This window comes from Phoenix dactylifera, chromosome 4 (assembly GCF_051530095.1).
Source record: "Phoenix dactylifera cultivar Ajwa chromosome 4, Ajwa_hap1_PhDact_Kaust_v1.1, whole genome shotgun sequence".
Lineage (NCBI taxonomy): Eukaryota > Viridiplantae > Streptophyta > Magnoliopsida > Arecales > Arecaceae > Phoenix > Phoenix dactylifera.
This window is the reverse complement of record NC_143193.1, coordinates 45,240,606-45,267,235: the sequence shown is the minus strand read 5'-3', so window position 1 is coordinate 45,267,235 and position 26,630 is coordinate 45,240,606. Positions and strand designations below refer to the sequence as shown.

Below are 26,630 nucleotides of genomic sequence, written 5' to 3'. Positions count from 1 at the left end.
TATTTTTTCCATCACTACGTATAAGCTCTCATATTCCACTGGTACTTGCTTTTGTTATTGAGCAATAAATTAAGAATCAATGTCGTTTGTAGTTTTCTTATTCATTGCTGGCTTGTGAGTTGCGATTGTCTGGACAACAGCTTTCGATGCTAGTTTGGTTTTTGAACTATGCTATTTTCCTTTTTACACTTTGAAGCGACGGATTGCATCATGTCTTTTGCACCACGTTACTTCAACATGCGGAAATTGTGAATTTTGATGTGTCTTTTGGTGTTCTGCTTCTCCAAAGTGACTGCATCGGCTGGAGTTTCCTAGTTGCTAACTGGATACAGTTTTACAACTGTTTAAATATTGTAATAGTGTAGCTTTGCATTGCTGATTTGGCCTTACATCTTACGTTCTCCCCCACTTAAGCTAACCTATTCAAGACGAAAAAATTAAGAAATTTATTGCTCCAAAATCTAGTGCATTGTTTGCTTGCTTTTTAGTATTCTGCGACGCATTTAGAGCATTGTCATGTGGTAAAGTGACTGTTCAACATCTATCCTAATGTTTTTCTAATAACCAGAACTCCAAGCTTTCTCTTGGCTATTCCAATTTGGACTTCTCCAAATTGTGCCAAATGGGACCTTAATCTTATTGTAGAAATTCATTCTATTCTATTTAATTGATATTAATTTATGATAAATAGTTACTAATCTCAAAATAATATCATATATAATTTATATATTAATAATTTTAGGCTAATTCAAGCAGACGTGATCTATTTCTTAACTAAGCAATTCGAACTCGAGCTAGCACATGAACAGCTTGCTTGTTTGCTTCCCTAATTGACTGCAACTTTGAACTTTCCATAAATTTAATTTTGCATAAAAGTACTGCTAAATGCAAATTCAATCCTGTCCAAGTCTGAAACTAATTTTCTTAATACAAAATCAATAAGCAAAGATTTTAAAGTATTTTAAGAAACATTTTTTTGGTGCAGCTTAAATGAAAAAACACACACGGAAATAACACTCAGCTCAATTGGTTCCTGCACCCTTATTTCTGTTAGTATGAACATCACATAACCCTATCCAATACCTGTCTGGTTTGACTCGCAACGTCATTTAGATGCTACTGAAACCAGACGTCGTATGAGTCAAAGATAGGGCACCAAGGTCAATTAGGAACAAGGTAACTTACGAAGATAACAATGATAGATGTATTAACATCATGCAAATGAAGATGAAAGGTGTTAATTTATGAATTTGATATTCACTGAAACTGGCACAAACAATAAGAGCTAAACCAACATCACTAACAATGATGCATTAACTAAGTTTTATTTGTCAAAGAAGCTTTTACCTATATTGGTATAAGAAGCTGCTGCTGCAATCTCAGAATAAACTCTGTTGCTAAGTAATGATTCCAAAGACACAGAAGTGGTTACCATATAACTCTGAAGAAATTGTGTAAATGTTATTATTTTAGGTATTACTCAAAGCAACAAAATTTAGCACCATTTTTTATCTAGGAAAGTTTTGATCGCATACCTACAATCTGTGCTATCATTCTTGTTATCTTTGCTAGTATAAAAACATTTTGAGTTCATAGCAGGCAAGTGAACAATATATTTTGTAAAGCGACAGAGAAAGGGAAACTTCCGCTCCTTTTTTGTCAAGTGCAAGAGATAACACAACCTCATCAAGTCGGTGCTCTACATCATTACTCTCAACACAATCATTCCAAGAACACTTTTCTATCTTGATGCGATCAGAGTTGATAACCTGATGAAATAATTACCTTAATAAATTGCATTATGTCCACTAATAAATAAGATGTCTTCTCCCAAGTACAACAATGACAACTCACCCCTTCACAAATGATATATTGTTTTTCATCAATAAACGGAAATGTCCTTGATCTTTGTCATGCCAGCATATCTACCATGCTCGCACAATTCTATTATTTTAGGGCCCAATAACACAGCTTTTGAAAAACTAATTCCATAATTAGATCAAGTAATTTTGTTTGAAAATTTGCAACATTGTTTGCACAGATTTTGGATGTGCAGTTTTTTGCATACGGAGCATAGGTGGATACACCAGCATGATAGAGGCCCAGGTCATCTCTCTCTTGTGACCAAAAATAAAAAGCTCCACTTCTGCAAAAGGAAAAAAAAAGCTATATTTTTCTTGCAAAGTCCCCTAAGAACATTACTCAAGCTGAGCAACTTAGTAAGGCAAACGATGTGGGAAAGCTAATGCTGAAAAGAAATTAGCAAATATAAGAGGAATACAAAAATTCAGGTGGCTACGGATGGAAGAACATGCTTGGTTGCTTATATAGTACTACAGAGAAACCCCTAAAACCAATGAAATAATTTAACAAGTGTCACATACCAACTGAATAAAGCTCAAGAAAACCTGATTTGGGCTAGATCAGGGGAGAAGTGACAATCTCAACTTTGTCCTCCACATGCATCCTACTACCTTCTTGGGAGCAGGGTCCTTGTGTCCCTTGTCGCGCTGTCCTGATGTGAAATATAACCAACCATTCCAGAATCCAACCAAAGTAGTCTTGATGCGGAAAGGCATTCGCCCAATTACTGACCATTCCTGTACATTATGAATACCTCCAACCTTAAGATCATGATGGAAAGATGATGTTCAGAATTAACAACATCACAATTTATTTCATGTGTCTTTGCATTATGCATTGTATCTGCGATGTCATATGTGCACTTGTGGGTAGGGGCTACAATTAATAACTGAAAAATGGCAACCCTACAGAGTAAAGAGAATATTTAAAGAACTTCTAAGCTAATAAAAGCTATGTCAACGTGACAATCTATGATGCTGATTGGATGACAAATATTTGATATAGCATGAGAAAAAAAAAATTGAACATGAGAACTAAATCCATCAATGAAAATGTCAAATGTCCTTTTTTAAAAAAATAAAATGACAAGACAAAAAGAAACTTGTTTGGAACAATATTCCGTTTGACAAACAATTAGGCCCTCAAAAGTGGAAAATTCAGTTTTCTCAGCTATGAAATGATGCCAGCTGGTTTGTCAAAATTAGGTTGCAATTGAGCCAGTCCTGGGTGAACTATCGACTATTTAGCATTGACTTGGATCAGTCAAGATGCAAGAGGGTTTTCAACCTTGGTTCATGAGTCACTGGAACTAGCTGTCTGACAAGCTTAGTCAAGGCTACTCTTGTATTTTATTTTTCTTCCTTTTTCAGATCCACTCTTTGAAGCTGGTAGCTTACTGTTTTCGGACTCCTCAGAACAAGGATAGTTGATTTAGCGTAGACCTGACCTTATCTGTTCTAGTTTTGCTTAAAGAAATTGAACATGAGAGTTTTCTATCTTGTAGAATTCTTTTGGTTGAGTATTTAAGAATTTTGAGTTAGAACCTTAAGAATCATGTTATCTGAAGTTTTATGGATGGTTGTACAGATATATTGATTATAATCAGAGACTGAGTCCTGAAATTATACCATTGCTTGTGTATGTGTTTTGTATATTATTAGGTTTCTTAAAGAATGAATTACAGGTTGAAGCTTTACATGCCTGTAGAGCTGTGCTCTATGAGCGTGCGCTAGTTGCCATGTCTCCAGTTCATGCCTTTGGATTAGGGGCGTGGCAGGAACATTGTAAATAATTTAAGAGATAATCAAATAGATAAAAGTTTTAGCCAAGGAAGAAGAATATAGTGCAGGTAAAGGACTCAACCCAGGACAATGTAGAGAAATTCACCAAACGGCTTCATTGAACTTGATCAACAAATCACTAACACTATCTTTAGAATACTATTCCACCCCTTAAAATAGAGTTTATATTATAAAAAGTAAGAAACCCAAGATTTAATTTATTGTATCAGATCTAAATGTTTCAGCCATTAAATCTAGTTTGAGCAACTCTAGTAGATCTTGAGAGCCTTTTACATAACTCCTATCAACATAAGAAATTGAAATTAGCTTAAACACAACATGAACTAGTAAGACAATAATAAAATTCCTCTCTTTAATCAAAAATAGGTTGGAAAGCATAAATAAGTGGTGTTCAGATCATATGATATGAATTTGCCAACTGAGACAGGTTTCCAAACATTGTTTTCCCCCTAGCTCATGAATAACTTCAGACTTTAGAATTACTTCTGCCCTTAGAATCCAGTTTGGATGATTTCAGTTACACTGAAGAGAGATTATTTTCCAAATGTTCCAGTCTGCCCTAAATCCAGAACATGTAATTTTTTATGAAGCTTTCTTAAACTGCTATTTGCAGAGGACAAATTGTGCAGAATGGATAGGGAAAACTAGCTTGGTAATATTTCAGATAATTAGGATTTTACATGTCGGTGATGATATCCAAGAATAACCAAAATATTGGTATCAGATTATTTGGGAAAATAAGTGATGCCATATGCATTCTGTGCTTTTTAAGTTATAGTTCTAGTTCTTCCAAAGTTTCTAGTTTTCTTATGCATGTAGTTTGGGAGACAAAAGAATGAAGAAGGCTATGATATTGCAAGGCAGAAGGCTGAGTTTCATACCTAAGATTTCTCAATCTATGCTTCCACCTGCTCTACCACATTGCGTTTGTGACATTTCTGTCAAGAGATTTTATCTGTTCACCTACATTTATACTTTAGACCATTGAGCGTTACAAGTCTTTTTTTTTTTAAAGGTACTGTCGGTTCTACGTAGTTGAAAGTTGAACCAGCAGCGCATACGATCAGTGTCTTATGCTGTTCACTAGCCAACTTTTTGTTTGTGCCTTTGAGCATGAAAGTTGCACCTTAATTAATGCAGTAAGGCTTTATGACCTCTTGATAGAAGTACCTATCAAAAGAATGGCAAACTTTAGAGCAAATAATCCTTCTTTTTTATCCACCAAAGCAAATAAGCAGGAAAACAGTTCATACCAAGGTATCTAAATTGAATCGAAATACTTCACCAACCAGCACCATTCTTTTGGTCACAGGGTGTTTCTCTGTTGTACCTCCAACAACAATAATAGAATTGTTTACATTAACCCATGCAAATTCTATATGGGAATCTGGTTTCGGCATCGGTGGCAGTTGCTTCCATTTTACCCCATCATCAAGCATGTAGACATCACTATACACCACCTGGATTAGCACATAACTGTGAATATGAAGGACAACTTTGAAAAGATGCATGCATGCACACACACACACACAGAGCATATTCAAACTTGTCAAAAAACTTAGTCAGCAATATCTTTTATCAAATGTTGCCACTGGAAAGGGGATAATTTAATGCCAACCACAAAGGAAATACAATTACTTGCATGAACATAAATTATCGGGCTAGCTTAATTTCCAAATTATTATTATTGTTTTGACAAACCATCCACGGAAGTAATAGAATGCTAAAAATAAGTTAAATAGAATCATGTAATGTTGATAAAAATTAATGAGCTACTTATGCAAATGGAACTTGAACAGAGCGAGATGATTGGATAGGGGAACTTGCAGTCTCTATATCAAGCCTACAAAGTGAATGAGAAGTTGTAGAAGTTATAAAAACTCAAAGCATTCATGTGGAAAATGCTTCTTATCTCCACTTGCTGAATCTGGTTTGTGCTTATAATCACAGTGATTATTGTTCAATTTATAACCCATGACAGATCTATGATAATGAACAGGGCATCCATGCATGCACACCTGGAAGCACACATCTTAGTTATTCTTTTTATTGTCTCAAAAAATTATATGCCAATGATCAAACTTTTCATGACTTTCTGCCTGTTCCCTAATATTTTATGACAAATGAATTTTGAAAAATATGAGTTTTGAACAATTACTTAGCATCTGAATATAGCAAGTGGTTAAGTTAATGTGTCAAGAGGTTGCTTTTCATTCGTCATTTGAGATGTTCATTAGTCATCAAATTGCCTAAAAGTGAACGTTTCATTTGTTGTGAATTGAAACGAAAACTTCTGTTCAACCATCTTATGATAAGTGACCCAGGCTAGCAGTAAGTTATTGGTCTTCATGTTCTCAATAAAGACACATTGTAGTAAACTCTTAATTGCCACTTTCTAATCATCTTACTATCAAAATTAAAGCCTATCTTCTTTTGTTTTTGTCTTAGTCTTGCAACAATCATTTAGTAACAAGGTTCGTCGAACCGATATTAGGACTCGTACTGGTTGGTGATCAATTTGGTACCAAAACCAGGGCATACCGAACTAGAGAGAGGGAGAGGGGGGAGAGAAAAGGCGAGGAACAGAGAAAGGAGGGAGGGAGGGAGAGAAGGACTTACAGAGAAGGGGGAGAGGGAGGAAGAGATTGGAGATGAAACCCCTTTTGAGAGATAGAGCGGCGAAACCCCTTGAGAGAGAGAGAGAGAAAGAGAGAGAGATGAGGACCTATCTAATGGTATTGGTCGGCGTCAAAGAGGGGAGAGGTGCTAGTTGGCATTGAAGAGGGGAGACAGGAGCCAGTCGACATCGAAGAGGGGAGAGGTGCCAGCCAGCATCGAAGAGGGTAGAGAGAGCGAGCAAGCGGGAGGTCTCAAACTTGAGAGCCCTCTTGAACCTTCGGTTGAACCAGTGGGGGAGTGTTTATAAACGAACCAACCCAAACGGCCTACCTATCCCGATTTGGTGTCAGCTCTGTTCAGTACGGGCCCAGCTGACCTATTTGGGTGGGTTCGGTGAACACTAATTAATATGGTATAGGATATGTAGTAAAAGATTGCACTAGAAAGATTTTTTGTAAAACAATTTCAACAATAATTCGAGTCTTTGGATGTTTTATAGCAATATTCTAATCTTTGAATATTAGTATAGTGGATATCTTGTACATTACAATGCTTTTTGAGCTAAATTTTGTATATTAAAATAATAACAATGCGATGCTAGCACAGAAAATTTTAATTCCTAAAAACATTATCAAGACACATGCAAAGAGACACATAGAAATCTGAAATCATATTCAAAGTTTCATCTAAAGAATTGTTGTAAAATATTACAAAATAATAAATTATTAGTTCTTAATTTCCCCAATGTTGTAAAATACCTCTCCTTTCTCAAATCTGTTTATTCACATATTGGCTCATCTACTTTTTTCTATTCAACATAGTCTTCATGTACTACTTTTTGCAATTTCTAAACCCTCGACCTTGTTCAATTTACTCCAGTATTCAATACTAACAATATGAGAATTTTTTGGGAAATATAAGTTGCAACAGAATATAGTGTTTGCTATCAGCTCAAGAGAACTTTGTTTCCTCATGCAAATTAGAAAAAGAGGAAAACAAAGCATGATGTGATTGTGCTACAGACCTTGTCAGGGGGCTTGTAGTAGAATCAATTGTGGTGTAGATGACTGGATTCAGCAAAGCACTGTTTTCTGTCAAGAGAGCTTGGGAAAGAAAGCATGCTTAGAGGGGGAGGGGAGCAATGATGGTATCCTTGTTAAGAATTTATTAGGGAATGGTAGGAATGTGCCCAAGTTTTGGAAGAACAGAGCCAAGAAAATTGGCATGAAAGCAATTTAAATTCTAGATTGGACATTCATATGAGGTAGAAGTGGAGGTGATGCTTCATCTTCATCTCCATTAATGAAGAGGGATGCCAATTGGAAAAAGGACTCATGCTGCCTTTGAAAACTCTCCAGCTCTATACCAAAAGAGAAAAGAAGAAGAAGAAAACCCTCCATCCATAAGATGCGATATATTGTATTTTCCCCTTTGACTTCTTTACATGGCAAGCAGAGGCATGGGACTATAAACAACATATTTTGCAATATGGAATCAGGAGGGGAGGGAATCTAACAGAAAACCAGGGGGGCACAAGTAACGAACCCCAACAGAGGGAATGTGCACATATCACGAGTTTGGGGGAAAAAGAGAAGGGGGGGGGGGGGGGGTGGGGCATGTGCCTCCCTCAAGCCCCTTGGCTCAGCCATTGAACTAAGACAGTCAAAATCAATATTCTCTTCAATCAATATTCTTCTCATTGGGTTTCTTTTGTAATAGGTTCTCTTGCTTAGTGTTGTACTGTCTTGGTTTGGACGTTGCATGGGCCTGCATGAGTCTGTGCTCCACATTTGTTTTGTATGTTCCCCTACTTAAAATAAGATACTTACCAAAAAAGATGAGGCATGACCAAAAATTTAAATCCTTACCTTCACTGTCAGGAAAAAACTTAGCTTCCCTTTTATATAAATTTTCATTATTGAGTTCTATCTTTTTATAAAGATAGATAAATGATACCATCTACGGAGCATGGATACTTAAGATTGAATGCGATGTTCGTATGCGATACATATCGGATACTGATATTCATGGGATACTTCTCAAAGACATATCCAATATTATGTAAAGTATCCTATTTTTCAAAACTAAGTGTGCTATGTGAAAGTTTTGTGGAAGTTGATGCTATTGTATAAAGCATGGACCATGATATTATGATCAGGGTATGCCGTACCGGCCGGTACGAATTGGTCTGGGCTGCTCCCGGTATCGAATCAGCATGGAATCCAGTACCGGAAACTTTTATTTGAAAAACCGGCCGGTACGTCTGCCGTACCGCTCGGTACCGGTTGTGTACCGATGACGTACCGGTCATGTACCGGCCGGTTCACACCAGTACGCCATTTTTTTTTAATCACAACACGCGCGCTGTGGATTTTAAACCACAGCATGCGCACTGTGGTGTCCGAGCGCGTGGCCCGAAAAGGCCACACGCTCCATCGGGGCAGAGCGCCCGCGCGCAGTGGATCCTGCACTGGGAACCACCCCGCGCGAGGTTCCCCCGCCTGCTCGAGGCAGTGTGCCCGCCCGGGCCAGTTCATCCGCGCGAGGCAGCGCGCGGGCGTGCTGCCCCGTGTGGGTCATAAATGCGAGCGTCCGCGCGCGGACGTGAACAAAAAAAAAAAAAAAAAAAAACAAGGAGGGGAGGAGACCGGTACGAACCGGTCTCGAACCGGTCCGGTAGGCGACCGGTATGCCTACCGGTATCGATTCAGCCTACCTTGATTATGATAGCCCAATTTATCTCTATGGATGCTCTTTTATATATGCATGTAAAAAAAAAACATAAATCCATTCCCATATCATTTATTACTTTCATAGGATTTGTTGTATTGGCGTACTTATATCATGTCATACCCATATCTTATATCCATGCCATGCTTCGTAGGTTGCCATTCATCGTATACAATTCTATCAATCATCAAATTCCAGAACAAAGTTATAAAAAAGCAACATAAAGGATACCATAGATGATGTACTACAAGGAAGTTTAAAATTATTATTCATATAAAAAAGGACAAATTTAAAAAGAATTAGTAATCAATTGGTTGGAGTTTTACACAAGATGTGTAAAATGCTTAGCATATGAAATAAATAAATAGTTCAGTCACATACCTCATTTCTTCGGGAGCATTTGAAAATTGGTGATCCAGGCTTAGCCATATAATCACCCTCTTGACCACCAATAACAAGAAGTTGATCATTAGCAACAACACAAGCCCTGGTGACAGATTATTTATTACATTAAGAATAGAAATGACATGCCATTTACCACTAACTAGGAGGGCACTATAATGCTATAATAAGCATTATTAAAGCTTCATAAGAAACATCCATGCTCTATTTTTTTTATCAGCTTAAATGTTTGTTAATGCATTAATGGACACTTGTAGGTAAAAGAGTGATATAAAAGTTATTTTGTAGATGCTCACAGGTATCTAGACAAAGAAAGTTATGATCATACAGCTTAAACACCAAGAACAATAAAAGGCACCAAAACCAAACTCAATGACACAATTTTGCCCACTGTTAGAACTTGATATGTAAGTACACCATCTAAATTAATGACAAATATGATACTTGATAACATCAAGGATAATGTATCATGGCGACATCATGAATGGTCCAGTCAAATGGGTGATTCTCATCAACAATAGATGATCACATAGGAATTAACTTCTAAAGGTGGCTTTAACTATATATAAATCGATCCCTTTTCAAGTAGGTCCTTGTATAGTAGTTATAATGTAAATATGGCTTACATCCAATTTAAGAGAGGGTTGAGATGTCTACCTACATTGTGCTTAACTGTTTAGAGAGAAGAAGTTTACAACCTCTTGTGCCCTGGTAACACAAATCTCCCATGTGAAAAGCGAAGGATGTACAGCTTGTGCCAGCTATAAGAGGAATAATGGGAGGTGATACATCAGCTTTTAACTTTTTCTGTGAGATTTCTGTAAAACTATATTAGTAACATAAAAATCTCAAAGAAAAAATTGAATTGCAGAAAAAAAAACAGAGCTAATGTCACTCTCCCATTGCACCCAATCAATTAATATTTTCTGTCAATATTGTCTTTTAATAAGTACTTCATTTAATACTTTTTGTTTAATTTGTACAAACATTAAAAATATTTTTTCATGTATCCCTGTGTCCTGTTTTTGTCCTCTTGTTAAATCAGACACTTGGATGCATGCACGAATGTCCAAGTCCATGCATCACTAGTTTCATTGCCCATATCTTGTGCGTATCCAATAAAATTTTGAATATTGCTGAAAATTCATTTACATATCTTTGCATGTAATCTATCAAATGACCTATGTTAAATGATGATCTCACTAACGAGTCACAACAAATATGATACAAACCTATAAAGATAAGGTCAAGAATTACTGTGGTGATATTACAAGTATAAAATCATGAGACATTTTTTATTTTACAAAATACATGAGAAGATAACACAAATTCTTTCTAGAAACGAGATGGTGCTTGCTGTTCAAGGATGTATTTCTCATAGCAAAGGCTTATTGAAGAATCCCTTTTAGCACAGTCATTATCATTTTCTAGTATTTTCTTTCAATTCAAGAGTACGAAGCTCCATGTTCACAGAAGTTCCACAAACTCATTCTCTATGGACATCAAAGTTCTTTAACAAGTATACATGGAATCATAAGGTATGCCCATTAGCTAAAAACAGATAAGAGAAGGCTCCCACATCACCAACAAAGGGTTAGATATAAGAATAAGCGTAAGCAAGAGAAAAATAGAAAAGGAAAAAAACTGGTGATCAGATACATAGGATCACATCATCAAATTCAGATGAACTAAAGCAAACAGATTTTAAGATAAACTCTGAAAATGATGAGGTGAAATGCTCTCCAATTTAGAGTGAATGATAAAGTTCATGACAAAATTTAGGACGATATAGTACATGATTTCATTGATAAGGTGCTCTTTTGTTAAAGATACTCATGAAATATTCCAAATGAAGGTCATCATGTCACCTTGAACTTATAAAGGTTCATATAACAGGTATTTAATAGTTATTTAATGCTAGTGTCCTTTTTCTGGGTCTCAAAAATGTCTTATTCTACTTCAAACAGTCTAGCCAATAAATTTCATGGGTCTGCTCCACGTTAAGCTTTCATCACAATTGGCTCATTGCAGTCTGGCAGATCTCTAGCTAAACCAGGCTTTCTGGAGGACTGGAGATAACAAAAAAAAGAAAAAGACATATTGATCACACATATTTTTTCACTAAGTTGCAAACTAGACATAGATAAGTCTGATTTTTGGCAGTCCTATACAGAACAGAATATATCCAACTACCACTCAGGATCAAGGGAGTTGAACAAAAAAAAAAAATGGCATAAAGTCATCCAAAAGGAAGACATGAACCTTTGAGGATATGTTAGCAATCCATATGTCTTACCATAAGTTTCCTTATATGAGATGAAAGCGCAAGAAACTAACACTAATCATCCTTTTATATACATATAAGTCCATTGAAGTTTTTGCCATCAGTAAAATTACCTGCCCTAAATGCCCGATGACCAACTTCTCAGTCTTTTTAGACTTTAAGTTTCCTCTTCAATCTTCAGACACCACAGTATACATTATCAGTTCAATATAATCATCTGCTAAGGCTTTTTGGTCCGCCGAAACACTCACATGCTGCCTCTCCTGACTGGTAAATCCCTCACCAAAATTTCAGGTGCCCTGCAGTCTGCAGAGAACTTGCAATTTTTTTTTTTTTACATTGTCAACCCTTATTTTTTCTACATGGTGCTAATGCACTCACAAGATCCAGCTACAATACAGTAATTTGGATTTTTATTGCAAGGAGTAAAAATGGAAAAAGCTTGAGAAAGTGAAAAATACACCAATTTTTTCTGGAGGGCCTATCGAGCATCTAGAATGGAAATTTTTTTTGAGGTTTTCAAGCTTACATTGGGCAACTGAGACATAATTCAGGGTTCCAATAGGAAATAAGGCCTGATGGTACCTACTCTCTGTGATGTAAATGCACCCATGTGTGCCAGGAATGTTGAGATGCATAAAGTATAAATATGCCAGCTATACAACCAATGTATGTGATATTACTACATAAAGACCTAATATGGAAGATAAATTCAACCTAACTGTGACTCTATAACTTATATGGTGTTAGGTCAAGGAACTCTGAGCTAGGAAAGTTTCATGAATGAAAGCTACCAATAAATTATCGATGTCAGATGTCAGTTATAAGGAGTGGGTAAAGAAAAAGTCATATCTTTAAAGGAAAAACAATGCCCTACAAACCTGTGGGGACCACCACGTGGTATGGGTATTTCATTTCTCCATTCTTTCTCCAAGGCTTTTCCATCCTTTACGGCAAGACTCCAATGATCCAATGCAGGCTCATGACGATCCTCCTTGCTGCCACCCATAACATGGAGTCTGCCTCTCCAAAGTTGGGTGGCTGGTGCATACCTAAGAATTCATGTATTAATACAATTCAACCCAGAAAACTACGATTTTAAAAGTGAACTTTCTCAAGCATAATAATTGATAGAATGAAAAAGACCTTTAGCAGACTGATTTGAAGTGACTATTTTTGTTTTACAGTTCCCCTGAGGTTTTAGGAATGGTTATGGGTTATGAGATTAAAGAAAAATAGAAATAATAAAAAAGCAAAATTTTTAGATGGAAAGAGACTCAAGATTACATGGAAGGGTCATAAGAAGTGGAGAATCTACAAAATCCTAGATGAAAGTTGTGTAAATGTAGATCTGGAAAGGCTTTTCTTCACACTATATAAGAAACAGCAGACATATCATAATTCATAAAGTCAATCCAGAAGGAATAAGGCTCATTGGCTATAACTATATCATGGTAAAGTTAAGGTTTTCATGTGATCAATGTAAGCTCATCTATGGCACATACCTGGGTACAGGTAAGGATGGCAAATCACTCCACTTTCTCGTCTCTGTGTCCAGCACAAAGTTGCGAGCGGTAGGCCCTCTACATTGGGGGCCATATTGTCCAGTGACTACATAAATGTATCTTCCATCTGTTACCATTCCTAAATGTGAATGTGCCATTTCTTTGGGCATATCAAACCTTCCTCCCCATGTATTATCAGTAAAATTATAGATATCCACATGAGAATGCACCTACAAAAAAGAAGGCACTGAATAAAACCGATAAGAACATTAAATAATATAAAAGCATAAATTTACCATCCAACTAGAAAATAAATTGTAACTAAGAAGATAACTGCTCTTTTTCAAGAATCTAACAACAATAACTTAACAGTCCTGGCCTTATTTATGGTGAGTTCATTTTTCATATTTTTCTCTTAAGCTAAGTCCTTGATTAAAGGGCAACCAAAGTCAATACCTCATATTATCCATAGTTGACGACAGCAAGCTTCATTGGGACAAGGTTTCTTAATAGAAATCAATTAATAATAAATAAAGGAACCATACAAAGAATGCTATTTGTGATGTCACAGGTAGTTGGTTGTTGATGGCAATGCATGCCAGGTAGTTGAAGGCCACAGTGTAGCCATGATAAAGAGAGTTGGAAGGAATAAGATGGATGCAACATATATGGGAATCTTGAGATAGATTTAGGGTAAAATTTGAAGGGAAAGGTGCACATCAGTGTTTAGAAGGAGGTCTATGATGTTCGGATATGTGTCAAACACTTAGATATAAAAAAATTAACTTTATTCTTTTTAAATATCGGTCAAAAATGTAAACCTTAAAATAATTTTGCAAAATCTCATTTTTTTGAAAATACTTAAGATAATTAGGAAATTTTGATGAGAAACATGCATATTGAAAAACTTTATCATGTGATATCTTCTAGTGTTTTCTTTTCTAAGATATTTTTAATTAAAATTATCTTTTTCTATGTATCCCCGTATCTCCTTTTTCTCCTCTTGCCGAACTTGGACATGTGTCTGAGTTCATGTCCATGCAACAATGATGATGTTGTGCTAATTGAAGCAAGAATAAAGAAAAATAAACTGATATTGTACATGTGTGTTTGACAAAGGTTATCAAAAGGATTAGATGGTCATGAAACACTAATATTTGATTCAAATAGTTTTATGCATTTAAATGGACTATTAACTGACTACACAAGAAAACGATTTTATAGAATATCATAAGTAAGCTATTCTTTAAAGTAACGATTAGAAAAAAAGACTATAAAATGCAATGACCTAGTGGCTAGTTTGCCCTTCCAATTTAAAAAGCATAGGTATGGATATGGGATACAGGATACAAATACAACATTGGCATGGATATGCCAATATGAGAAATGTTACACAAGGATGGTACAATACTCTTAGTATAAAACCATAACTTTATGTCTTTTACATGTTCATGTAGAAAAACATAAATAAAGCATAATAAGCCACCAAAGTAACATTGCCATGCTTTATAAATTAGCATTAACTTCCACAAACTCGATATCTAATCATCATTCAAATCCATAGACCATAATCCGAACTCTACACTTCAATATCAACATCACAAGCTCCAAGCTTAATAATTCATCATTAAAAGTTTAACATTTGCAAAAACTAAGAAAGCAAGAACCTCATTATTTGAGGTACCCTGAAAGTATCTTGAGCAAATCCAGGAAATATTCTATGCATTTTTTATTTTTAATTTTTGAAAAATAGTACTAAACATAAGTATCAAACACATCCTAGAAGTATCTAACAAGTATCGGTATCCGATATGTATAACATAAGGACACAACATATGACTTGAAGCATTCATGCTTCCTAGATTAATGTAGGAGTAACTATATCATCAACTCTAGAAATCATGCTAGGAAGAAGAAGAAGATGCTTGAAATAGAAATAGATACAAAATAAAAAAGAAAAACTAGAATAGATTAAGAAATAGATTGGTTTCAAGTAATGTCCTTTTATTTCATCTTAACAAACTAAGGTGGCATACTAACCTAAAACACATTTTAGATTTACCAACATCTCAAAGTAATGAAATATGATTGTTAGGTCATGTAAGGTAGTGATCATTAAGTGGTTTTTTTTGATAGTGATCATTAAGTGATTAAGTAGATAACAAAGCGGCCTAAGCCCCCCAGTGAACATTTACATGGCTAGGAAGACTAAACAGCTATCATACGTTTGATGTCTGCCGCATGCTTTGTAAGTGGCCATTTTCTATAACATTGTGTCTGACTAAGATCTAAGGAAGCTATAGCAAGGAGAGATGCTATGCATGTGTTTAAAGTGTTTAGGAACTGGAAAAGGCCTATGTTAATACAGAAGGGTGCCATAAGAGATGATAGGAAACTGATGCAGTAATACTTGTTCTGCTAGGAAATCTTGGAGAATAAGGATGCATAACCTGATTTTCAGACAGTTGGGACAAGTCACTGTGGTTATGGTTATTGGGGTAGGACATAGTATAGAACACAATTAGTTAAGTTCCAATGCTTATTCATTATAAGAGTGTTATCTTATTTAGAAGAATCTTATTCAGAAGTATTTGTAACAACTATGAACTGCAATTGGTACACTAATTTTTCAATCCACATGGTGTTACCATGTCGTAGGTGGATGTCACTGTTCAACATCACCACATGTAAAACAAAAGATGAAGTTGGGGGAAAAGGAAGCATGTGCTTTTAAAATGGAAATTCAACATATAGATGCTATCCTTGTCCAATGGAAATCAAATCCAGGCAAAAACCCTAAACAGGCCAGTTGGAAGTTGATTAAGTGTCCAAAATTACTTGCTAATGACAAAGCTATTTGATATCACGTAACTAAGGCAATATGCGGATCTGCAGTAAGTCAATATATGATGATCCAATGAAGAAGAAAAAAAAAAATAAAGTAAGGTTTCTCACATAGTCAATGGTACCATATCCAGCAAACACATATAAAAGATTCTTAATCTGTATAGCAGCCCCATCCAATCGAGGTACCGGTGCCTCTGCCATCTCTTGCCACTCCAATAGCGGTGCTGGTATATCAGCAAAAGTTGCATTTAGATCTTCCGGCATTGCCGATTTGTCATCCTTTTCATTCATCTTCTTAACCTGTAAGGGGGAAAAAAAAAGCAAACAAGAAATTGCAATCACAAGTTCATCCTTCAACTCCTCAAGCCAGGAAGACATACCAAACTCACGATTCCAAGCAAATGCTTTTTATCTATACGCTACTTTCAAAGGAAAAAATAATCCCAAGGCTTCCAAGTTCAGCCATGATATAGAGTGATTCACTATGAGACATGATATCTGAGACAAATGTACACAGAATCATTGCCGTTTATATTGGGCAAAGGAATTAAAACTGCACTTGAGACAAAAAAAATGAACCACTTATGAAATACTAATCGAATAGCAAAGGAATTAATACCAGGCAACTTATGCAATGTCAATCAAAGACCCCGCCTTTCTTGAAAATTTTGAGAAAGAAATTAGAAATTTTCAATAATAGAAGGCCGGCCCATGCCCGGTAGCACCAATTCATAAGCATAACCAAGAGGCGATTACCAAAACCCTGGTTCAAGAATCTAGCAAGATGAAATCAAAAAGGAGATCGGACCGACCTGGTTGGCCAGGGGAGAGCCGAGGCTGGGGACGTTATCTAAAGAGAAATCCAGCGTGGTGGACCAATAGGGAGAGGATGAGGTGGCATTGGATGAAGCCCAGAGGAAATCCGCGACGAGGGCGATCCCGAGGAGCGCGATGCACGCCAGAACGAGGAGGTACTTCCTCGCAGCGGGCTTGGAGGCGAATCTTGCCATGGATTCAAACTCTAGATATGGAGAATCGAGTGGAAGATTTGGATCGACGGCATTGGGAGGAAGCAAGCAATGGCCAAAATGCTGAGGGTTTTACACGGAATAATTCTATCCTCTTTCATCTGATTACAGTACGATTCAGCGGGACACGAGAACATGCGAAGCTGATGCTCTGGGTCCATTGCCGTGGGTGGATGACGAAGGCAACAGGTTCATTGTCGGTGGAATTTAATAAATTTTCTCTTCGGACTCACCAAGTTCCACTGAAATATTTGGCTCCCACGAAAAAATTTTCTTGGGGGAAATATTTTAAATTTTATATATTTGGTTGGTCGTAAAAAAATATATCCAAGAGCAGTTTATATTTAGTTGAGTACCTATTTTTTAAAAAAATTTATATAAAATATGTATTCTTAATTAAAAAAAATTGTTTCATTCTACTTAAAAAATGAAGAATAACTTTTTTTAAAAAAAATTCCAGCAGTGGAAATTGGTCTCTATTATTGTCCCTGTCCTATCTATATGCTGTGATACATCACATGTGCCCTAATTAGTATTGGCTCGAGGGAAATGGGAATTGATGAATAAGAAGATTGGCTCTGCTAGCATGTAAGTAAGGCTGCAAATGGGTTGGGTTGACCCGAGACCCGACCCAGTCCGACCCGCGTAGATCCGACCCGACCTCGAATTTTAGGACCCGCGGGTCCGGGTCGTTTCCTAAAATTGGACCCGAATCATTTTCTAGGTCGGATCTGGGTTTACCGAACGGATCCGACCCGATCTGAATGGACCCGAAGAGATAAAAAGAGAGGAGAAAAAAGCAAAAGAGAGTTTTTTTTCTTTTTTTTGGGTGGGTCGTGGCACTATTGGTCCGTGAGGATCCTCTCTCGGTCTATTACACTGTTGATATCTCTGGGTCGTGTCTCGGTAGCTGGCTTTTCTTTTTTTTTTTTTTTCCTTCGGTTTTTTGGTTTCTGTTTTTTTTTAACTTTCACAGGGAGGAAGTGAGGGAACACCGAACTGAATATGGGTCATGTGCCAGTTTTCTGCAATGGAATTGGATTTTGGAAGAAGGTCTGCGATTTTTTTTGTCCTCGTGAGAGGGGAGCTGGGAGACACCAAGTTCCGTCCAATCAGTCACATGGACAAAAAATAGTGTGATATGAAATTTGGCTTGTAGACCGACTTAGTTAGTAAGTCGGGGTCATCTGTTCTGATTGGAGATCAACTGCAAGTCTTTCAAGTCACGGGTCACCCAGCACCTCATAATTATGATATGACCAAATTAGATTTGCCCAAATTCTTTCCCAAAAATATAAAAATATTGGACCCGATTCAGACTCGGACCCGACCCGACTCGGACCCGGACCCGACCCGGACCCAACTCGGACCCGACCCGATCTTCAACCGGGTCGGGTCTGGGTCCAAAATTAGGACCCGAACAAAAAATCGGGTCGGATCGGGGTCACCCAGGACCCGACCCGACCCATTTGCACCCCTACATGTAAAGATGTAAGCTTTTACTGTGATGAATACCATTAGGTTTGGTGTAATTAAGCTTGATAGAGAAATTTGGGATACTTTGACCTCACGCCTAATCAACCCGCCTCTCCCTGACTTTGAACAAGAACCAGGTAGGCTGACCTCGGCCCCGCCAAGAGCCAGACTAACCTTGGCCCTACCAAGAGCCGGCTCGATCTCAGCACCCTACCGAGTTGACTTTAGAGTTGAGGAAGCTAGGCCGACCTCACCAAACATATGTCGCGGCCCTCAAGTCGGCCCGACCTCAGCGCCCTACTGAGCAGACCTTAGAGTTGCGGAAGCTAGGCCGACCTCAGAGCCCGCTGAGCCGACCTCACCAAACATATGTCGCGGCCTCCAAGTCGGCCCGACCTCAGCGTCCACTGAGCCGATCTCGCCAAATATATGCTGCGGCCTCCAAGTGATCCCGACCTCGCCCGCGGCCGCATCCACGTGCGCACCTATGCGCGTGCCCACGCCCGCACACGTGGCCGTACATTACAACCTCACCGCACGAAGCTTTGTTTGCTGGCCACACCATGACACGTCAACCAAGGACGACGCCATGCTGCCCCAGCCATGCTTGTCAAGGACCATATCCTGCCACATCTGCCAACGCCATGCCATTCCCAAGAACGGCCTACACCGTGTGCCTCAAGCAAGCTCTGGCTGCACGCCAGCTGGCTAAAGCTATCTCCTCCCACGATGAGGACATGACATACCTCCCTAGGGGACTTTTGGACCCACTCAAGATCCACTCTAACTTAAGCATTGAAGGGCCTTTACCGGAATCTCCGGGTGAGGCTTTGTGCAGGGTCCCCGGAGCGCAAGAGGTGTCACCCTTTCTCCGTCCCGGCCGGCGGCGCCTTCGACTCCTCCGGCGTGGTTACCCTCAGGCCAGATTTCAATCACAACAGACATCATCTTCTCAAAAGAATAAAAAAAGGTTACACGGGACTATATCAAAGAGTTTGAGACTCAAAAACTTTCATACATATCATAAAGTGAATCAATTTGCAGACTTTCTAGCATCAAGCATTCAGAAATGAAGGATCATTGTGTTGGTTCAATGACTTCTCTCAATAGTTGATTAATCTAGTAGTATCTTTTCTAGATATCAACAAAAAGTTTTCTTTTATAAGAAAAAAAAATCCCACTCAAACGATCGTAACATGGATGCTGGCAGATTTGAGACGCATCCTAGTTCTTTCAACTATCTATTTTTTGTCGAGGCCTCTGACAAGAATCTGAAGACAATTTTTGTTTCACATACTTGGCCGGTGGGTTTTTAATCTTTTCATACAATGAAACCAATGACCAAGAAGTTATGTTATCCTCACCATCCTTTTGTGAGCACAACAGACCAATAACTGATGCTACTGGAGGGCAACATGGTTTTCCATTAGAAAGAGTTTAGCTTGCTGCAATTTGTGACAGATGAGTGCCATCTCACCATAAGAGAAATCTAACCCTCCAAGTATCCCAGAATTTCTCAGGTTCGCAATATGTGATCAAACTTTATGCAGGAGGATGCAATATGTAATTCTCTAATACTATACTTGCATGTCAGGGCCAATTTGTGCTGGAAATATGTGATCTCAGGTTCAAAAATGATCATTTTCAGGCCTTAGTTTAAGGGTGCTACCCAGAATCCTGGTCGAACTTTTCGCACTTTAAATAGATTGACAAATAGCTGATGCTAATAAGGACCGAGATGCTAATGATGGAGGTTTCAAACAGAGGGAGGGAAGAGAGTCACTCATGCTTATATTCTCCATATGACATTAGAATTTACAGCCTCTCCATATATGAGGGTAAGGTTGTGTACATCCGGTCTCCTCAGAACCGATAATGTTGGGAGCTTTGTGCATTAGGCAATCCTTTTTACTTATTGATAATGATCAGTGCTTAAAATCTTTCCAATCCTCTTCTATACAGCATGCCGATGAATTCAGAATGTAATGCTTCAAGAATCTAAAGATAGCAAGAAAGGCCATAATTTGGGAATGGAATGCAATACTTTGGGGAAACACAATGCTATCGATGCATTTCCATCTTACAAGAATAATCAAATTGATTACAGTGGCACAAACTGTAAGAATTATAACCAAAGAAAACACCTCTTAAGGAAGAGATGAGGGCATGTAATATTAAATACATCACATTGTTTTAACCACAGAGTGATGGCAGCTTGAAGGAGAAAAAGGAAGATGGCAAGCGCCCTGTCCTTCTAATGTAATCTGCTCTCTCTGACGTTTTAGCAGCCCTTTCGTTCAGTTTAGCCTCCGCATTAGCACGCTTCTCCTCTGCTATTCTTCGCGTCGCGGCCAACTTGTTTGCCAGCTTTTCTTGAGCCCGAGATTTCGTCCTCTCAGCCTTCAGCTAGGAGCCACAGAAAGTATGGTTAGCATTAGCTTCTAGTCAAGAAAGGTCATAGCATATGATACCATGCAAAATTGTAAGATGATCTTCTTGTTCACTTAAAAAAGAACAGCTTACCTTATCATTTGATGAAGCAGAGAGGTGAAGGCAATTAAATGCATTCCCCTATTTAGACATCACGCATACCATTTCCCTTATTTGCTTAAGCTTTTAATTTGTTATGTAACTCATAGCAGGAATGACTTCCAAAGGCAAATGAGAAATAGAAAATGATGATCATGTATTTTGCTTGACATGAACTAATTGCCAAATGGTATATTAAGAAAGGGAATAGCAAAACAATAGTTAAAACACTAGAAAAAGATACTCGACTAGCAACACTAAATACCATTGTCATGGTGTGAGATTCCATTCTAATTTTCTGCTCCATGTGCTGGCCAGAAGGCATTCTGCACAAACATCATCTATTATTTCCAGGAGAAAAAGAAGTGTATGTAATAGGAACTTGATGGAGGTAGTGCACAGATCGATGATTTTCTATGATGAGAAACATTACAAAATGCAATATCACTTGAATTATATCGTGTACTACTCATTTGCTAACCAGAGGTTTACTCATTTCATTCTCTCTCTCTCTCTGCTGTCATGATTTACTTGTTCACAATCCAATACATTGTGCAAGAATCTTAAAACTCTGGATAGTCTTCTGAGAATTTGGATGTCTCCCAAGTACTTCGGAACTGCATTATTCTGTAGGAGCTTGCGAATTATGGCCGAATCAATGGATTGGATAAGTCACCATAATCAAGAAAATGAGTTCCTAAGATCAAATTTTGGCTGCCGATATGGTGGCTTTGTTTCTTGTCCTACTTTATTCTTGTTGGCTGAATAGTCTTTTAACTCAATGAAAAGAAAAATATGCTTCTAGTTTGGTGCAGTATATGGGCACCAGGACTGTTTGAAGTCTTCGAACTATGTTCAAGTCACCGCATCGCTGAGCAAATTGCCACATCGAGGTGATTATATGAGATTCTAGTAAAATGGTTAACAATGATTCTTATGACTAGAAGGTGATAATGTAAGACAAGAATGCAGCTAGCAACACTACCCAGTTTGTTTTAGCATCAGACAAGAAGACCACAAATTTTGTTCATTAATTAAGAAGTAAGTTCATGTATTGTTCTTTCAGCTACTTGAAAGGATAGCCTTTTGCAGCTACTTGCAAACAATTGAAATAGTTGTCTGCCTCCAATAGGATATCTTTTGCTAGGAGAAGGCACCTCTGTGATACCATGAACTTCGACAAGTTTATATTACCAGTTTGTAGCTGTCTTTGGAAGTCTGATATACAGTGTTGAATGGAACTTCTATCGGTAGGAGATATTGCAAGATAATAAGAAACTGAATCAATAACAATAATAGACAAAACAGTGCTATTATTTATTACCTCCATCCTCCTCATCTCCATTTCAGCTTTTCTTTTCTCATGATTCTCCCATGCCTGTATCTTCACTTCTTCACGCTTGTATCTGAAAACATATAGCCTCGATGTTTAGTGCAATGGTAGTGCAATTCCGATCACATATTGCAATTCTGTAATTTTGTATCAATTTGGACATCAACTATCAATGTTGTCTATGTTAAAAAATTGATCCAACAGAAAGCAGAAGAGAACAATAGAAATGCTAATTTGGTATAAAGATATGCAGAGAATGGTCCGTTCACCTGCATTCTAACACTGTAACATACAGCATATGTTTCAGCAGTGAAGGTTGAAACATCCTCCAAGGATCATCTGCTTTCTTTAGTGATAATTCAGAGCTCTACAGCTTAACTTCTTTAATAGAACATGGGACACATCAGCAATATCTTCTATTGTGCATTACATCTTACAGATTTTTTAGAATAGCCATTTTAAGTTCTTTCACCCCATTGAATACATCGGATCGAAATATTCTGCTAATTTGTCCATCTCATCTTCGATAATATATATGGCATATGAACATATCATCAAGACCCTGACATGACATAAGCAGGGGAAAGCACCAAAAGGTGCTGCTTCAGACTGAAAAGTTCTAACACCAATATTCAACTTAAATCCAGAGAAGGCCTTGAGTGCTCCAAAGTAAGGAACGACGAACAACTTCTCGGTCGAAAGAAGTGTTGAGCATTCTTCAATTTCCATTCCTAAAGATGCAAATGCTTGATCCGAAAAAGACGCTAATTCTCCTTCCAGAGAAAGCGAATATAGAGTAGATAAAGATGATCAGAGGCACATGGTAATGAGGTTGTTGGCAAGCTAGTCTTATTGAAATGCATTCAGTTCATATATATATATATATATATACACACACACACACACACACCAAAATCATTAGTCATGACAAAGAGCTCATTATAGAAATTGGAGCAATAAAACAAGGCAAATCAGAAAAAAGAAGGCTCTAATAGGAGGAAGAAGACTTATAAAACTACCTCGCCATATACTTGGCGCGCTCAGCTTCGTCCCACGCCGTCGCTCGAGACTCCAGAGAATCAGGGATCCTTACTTGTTCTGCACACTTATTTTCAGATATCTTGCCGGCATCTAATTCACCTTCCCCTCTAGTAGGCCATCCATTCCCACTTGCCTTGCCAAAGAGCACTGAGTCACTGTTCCTCTCCAAATTCCTCATACCTGCTTGGTAGCTCTCATGGGCTTGGGTGCCTTGCCTGCTCCTCCCTGGGGTGGATGATCTAGAGGAAATGGGACTCCTCAACACAGGAGTTGTGGCTCTGAGTGGTGTACCAGTCCTGGAGGGCTCATTGCTAGCTATGGGGGTCATCTCTGTGCCCATATCCCTCACACAAACTGATCTTACTTCCATGGATGACTCCTCGACCGGCTTCCTGATCCTCCAGGATGACTCGCTGCAATCAATTTTCTTTGTTTCTCCTTCATCCTGAGCAGTAACTGCCAGTGCTGCATCATCTTCCAATGCTCCATCTGCACTGCTGCAAGAATCCCTTCCCTTCGGAGGCATCGGACCGAGAAGCCTTCGATCATCGGCATTCGAATTCCGGGGCTTGCTCTTGCTGTGACAGTGATCCCCTCCACCAGATAATCCAACCAGCCACTTCTGGGCATCATCCCATTTTGAAGGAGTTGGCTTGGATCGAGAACCTAAGATCTTGCGATGCTGACGAGCCTTGTTGGTTGCATTTCCATTCTGGAACTCAAAGTTATATGAATTGCTGCTGGGATTGTCCTGAGTTGATCCAGTGCTGTAACACCCCTTATCATCCACAGGCCTCATTCGCTCAGTATGAGAAAAGTAGGCCTTCCTAACCCAATGACAGAACAGAACAAGCTGAAATCTGAGCTATGGAAACCCTTTTCCTGACCATGAACTGATCCAGTGAGCAGTTACTGAAGCTTACAACTGCAGCCAACTCCTAGACCTATTTTAGAAGATTGATGAAATGGCCATCTATTGGCTGAAATGCAGGAAAAGGTAGTAATATAGTATGTCAAACGTAGTGAAATCCAGACCTATAAACCATCACAAAACTGTGGCAAGCTTGTTTCACAAACCAGACCTCAAAGGAAAGAAACCAAGCGAAAATGGCATAATCAAAGAAGTCTTTCCATGCTAGATTCAAACCCCGAAAGGCCTCAAACCGGGAGAAAAATATTTCAAAGGAGAAGTGTTTCTTCCAAATAACTTCAAAGCTAAATGTATCTCCTACCGTTCCCTAGCTTCTCTCCCTCAACCAAGAGGCAGTCTGGTGAAATCCTACAGAAAAGCAGATCTTCCTAATGGTGCAAGTCAACTCGAGCACAGACTCCAAAAACACAGTCATGATCTCACCTTGCTATCTAAAAGACAGCAGCAAGTCATTTGAGGCTAAAGCCAAGGTGTAACACAAAACCCAGCTGGTTTTTTATCTTTTTCTGACTCAAAAGAAAACCCCATGAGCGCCCCTTTGTCCTCAGTAGGGAAAAAAAAGGCAGATAATGCTTAGTCTAAGATCAGCTTCAGCACAAACCCCACATGGTTTCCACAGCAGAAAGCTCAACCCTCAGTGTATTTAGGACCACCAACCCACCAACCCACTGTTTTTTTTTTTTTTAGGAACCTCAGAGCCAAACATGGAGAGAAAAAAAGGAACACAAATGAGAGAGAGAGAGAGAGAGAGAGAGAGAGAGAGTGGTCAAGATCTGGTGGTTTTAAAGAGAACAAAGTACACGCAGAAAAGAGGCATGGTGGCTTCTGTGCGTGAGAGAACACAAGGAATGGAAATGGAGGTGGCTGCAATGGAGTGGTGAATAGATGGAATTACACCACCTTGGAAATGGTAGCCTTTCTCCGCCATAAGAGAGCTGATGATAGAATGCAGCAGCTGCTCATGGGTGACGGAGAATCTCTGGGAATTGAGCTGCAGCGAGACACAGAAAAAAATTATTCCGACTCTGTAAACCATGTACTGGCTCTGGTCCCCATTCATTAGTCAGTACACAATATTGTAGAGAGAGGAGCTTGTTCGTTAAAGTAACTCGCGGAGAATTATAAGCTACTGTGACTGTGCACACAATATAATTAGATAAATTTGTGCAATCATAAGATTCAACGGGGGTAAAGTACTAAAATTTCTTTGTAATTCAAAAATTCTTCGAAACCATAAAAAAATCTAAGTAGGTAAAAAAAATAATGATATATAATATTATTAAATTACTTGTATGCTTATTTAGTCATAGTAAATATTAAATAGCTAAAAAAATAAATAATAGCAAAATAAAACAAGCTGGTTTCAAAAAATTGTTCTGAATTTAGTTATCAAGATTAATTTGATATCATCTAATCAAAAAATAAAAATATCAACAAAAATGAAAAGACTTAAGATCGTTAAAATATTTATATATTAGTTGATTTGAAAAAAATAAAATAAATATTATAGCATCAATAGTTTGCAATGCACAATGATTATTTTGAATTAATCTGAATAATTTATGAATGGTCATGAAGTTTATAAACATATCGTAAATATTTTAATAATTCTGGATTAATTTGTTTATAAAGACTAATTTGAAATCATTCGGAGAACAATAAACCCGGCTGTTAGGAAAATTTCCAATAATTCAGGGAATTATTGCTGCTTGCCATCTCTCTCTCTCTCTCTCTCTCTCTCTCTCTCTCTCTCTCTCTCTATATATATATATATATATATATATATATATATATATATATATATATATATATATATATATATATATATATATATATATATATATATAGAGGATAGGATAGGCCAACTTTGCGTTAGGTTTACCGCGAGTGAGTGCAGTGGTGGTAATATTTTTAAATTATGGTTGGATCTTTTAACGGCTACTGCCATTTTCAGTAACTTTTTAGCGGAAGGCGTTGAGCCAGTGCACGTGGAAGCATGCAATTGGCGGTTCTGGCCTGATATGATGACAGGTGTCGTCACGTGAGGGTGAGTGGTGAAGACAGCCTCGTCAGTGGATCACGTGGGGATTATGGGTTTTGGCTAGTGGGGTGGTTCTGGGAATCTGAGGTGGTGAATGCCATGGAATCATTCACCATCTTATCATTCAAAATTATGATATCACTAAAATAATAATAACATCATCAAGTTCTATTTTATTTCAAAAGCTATCCCCCTCCCC

The 26,630-nt window shown here is 37.9% G+C and overlaps 2 protein-coding genes across 9 annotated transcripts; both read right to left on the bottom strand.

Moving 5' to 3' along the window:
* Positions 1-1,761: 1,761 nt before the first annotated feature.
* LOC103715865 (kelch repeat-containing protein At3g27220-like) lies at positions 1,762-17,342 on the bottom strand. Of its 7 annotated transcripts, XR_015977241.2 has the most exons (9): positions 16,865-17,255; positions 16,161-16,352; positions 13,206-13,435; positions 12,582-12,752; positions 9,396-9,501; positions 4,919-5,125; positions 4,547-4,835; positions 2,385-2,600; positions 1,762-2,146 (listed from the first exon to the last, which is right to left on the bottom strand). XR_015977241.2 is itself a non-coding variant. In XM_008803636.5 (8 exons), the coding sequence occupies exons 1-7, from the start codon at positions 17,060-17,062 to the stop codon at positions 2,424-2,426; spliced, it is 1,281 nt and encodes a 426-aa protein (XP_008801858.4). In that variant the 5' UTR covers positions 17,063-17,342; the 3' UTR covers positions 1,762-2,146; positions 2,385-2,423. The 7 variants fall into 7 exon arrangements, 6 of the variants coding, with proteins under 6 accessions (XP_008801858.4, XP_089786287.1, XP_088576191.2 ...); XM_008803636.5 differs by lacking the exon at positions 4,547-4,835 and having other exon boundaries at positions 16,865-17,342; XM_089930161.1 differs by lacking the exon at positions 4,547-4,835 and having other exon boundaries at positions 4,996-5,125; positions 16,865-17,233.
* A 3,240-nt stretch (positions 17,343-20,582) lies between these two features.
* On the bottom strand, positions 20,583-25,081 carry LOC103715866 (uncharacterized). 2 transcript variants are annotated; one of them, XM_008803642.6, is made up of 3 exons: positions 23,438-25,081; positions 22,410-22,491; positions 20,583-20,962 (listed from the first exon to the last, which is right to left on the bottom strand). In XM_008803642.6, exons 1-3 carry the CDS (start codon positions 24,256-24,258, stop codon positions 20,750-20,752), a joined length of 1,116 nt encoding a protein of 371 aa, XP_008801864.1. In that variant the 5' UTR covers positions 24,259-25,081; the 3' UTR covers positions 20,583-20,749. The 2 variants fall into 2 exon arrangements, with proteins under 2 accessions (XP_008801864.1, XP_088576189.2); XM_088720063.2 differs by lacking the exon at positions 20,583-20,962 and adding an exon at positions 21,235-21,411.
* Positions 25,082-26,630: the final 1,549 nt, after the last annotated feature.

Bases quoted from the DNA above. Each gene is read 5' to 3' on its own strand.
- LOC103715866 (XM_008803642.6), bottom strand. From the start codon at position 24,258: ATGAGGCCTGTGGATGATAAGGGGTGTTACAGCACTGGATCAACTCAG. The intron at 22,492-23,437 runs GTAGTTTTATAA...ATATGTTTTCAG, and splicing joins CGCGCCAAGTATATGGCGAG to ATACAAGCGTGAAGAAGTGA. The intron at 20,963-22,409 runs GTAATAAATAAT...TGTGGCTCCTAG, and splicing joins TGGAGATGAGGAGGATGGAG to CTGAAGGCTGAGAGGACGAA.
- LOC103715865 (XM_008803636.5), bottom strand. From the start codon at position 17,062: ATGGCAAGATTCGCCTCCAAGCCCGCTGCGAGGAAGTACCTCCTCGTT. The intron at 12,753-13,205 runs GTATGTGCCATA...ATGAATTCTTAG, and splicing joins CCATCCTTACCTGTACCCAG to GTATGCACCAGCCACCCAAC. The intron at 2,601-4,918 runs GTATGAACTGTT...CATAATGTACAG, and splicing joins GATTCAATTTAGATACCTTG to GAATGGTCAGTAATTGGGCG.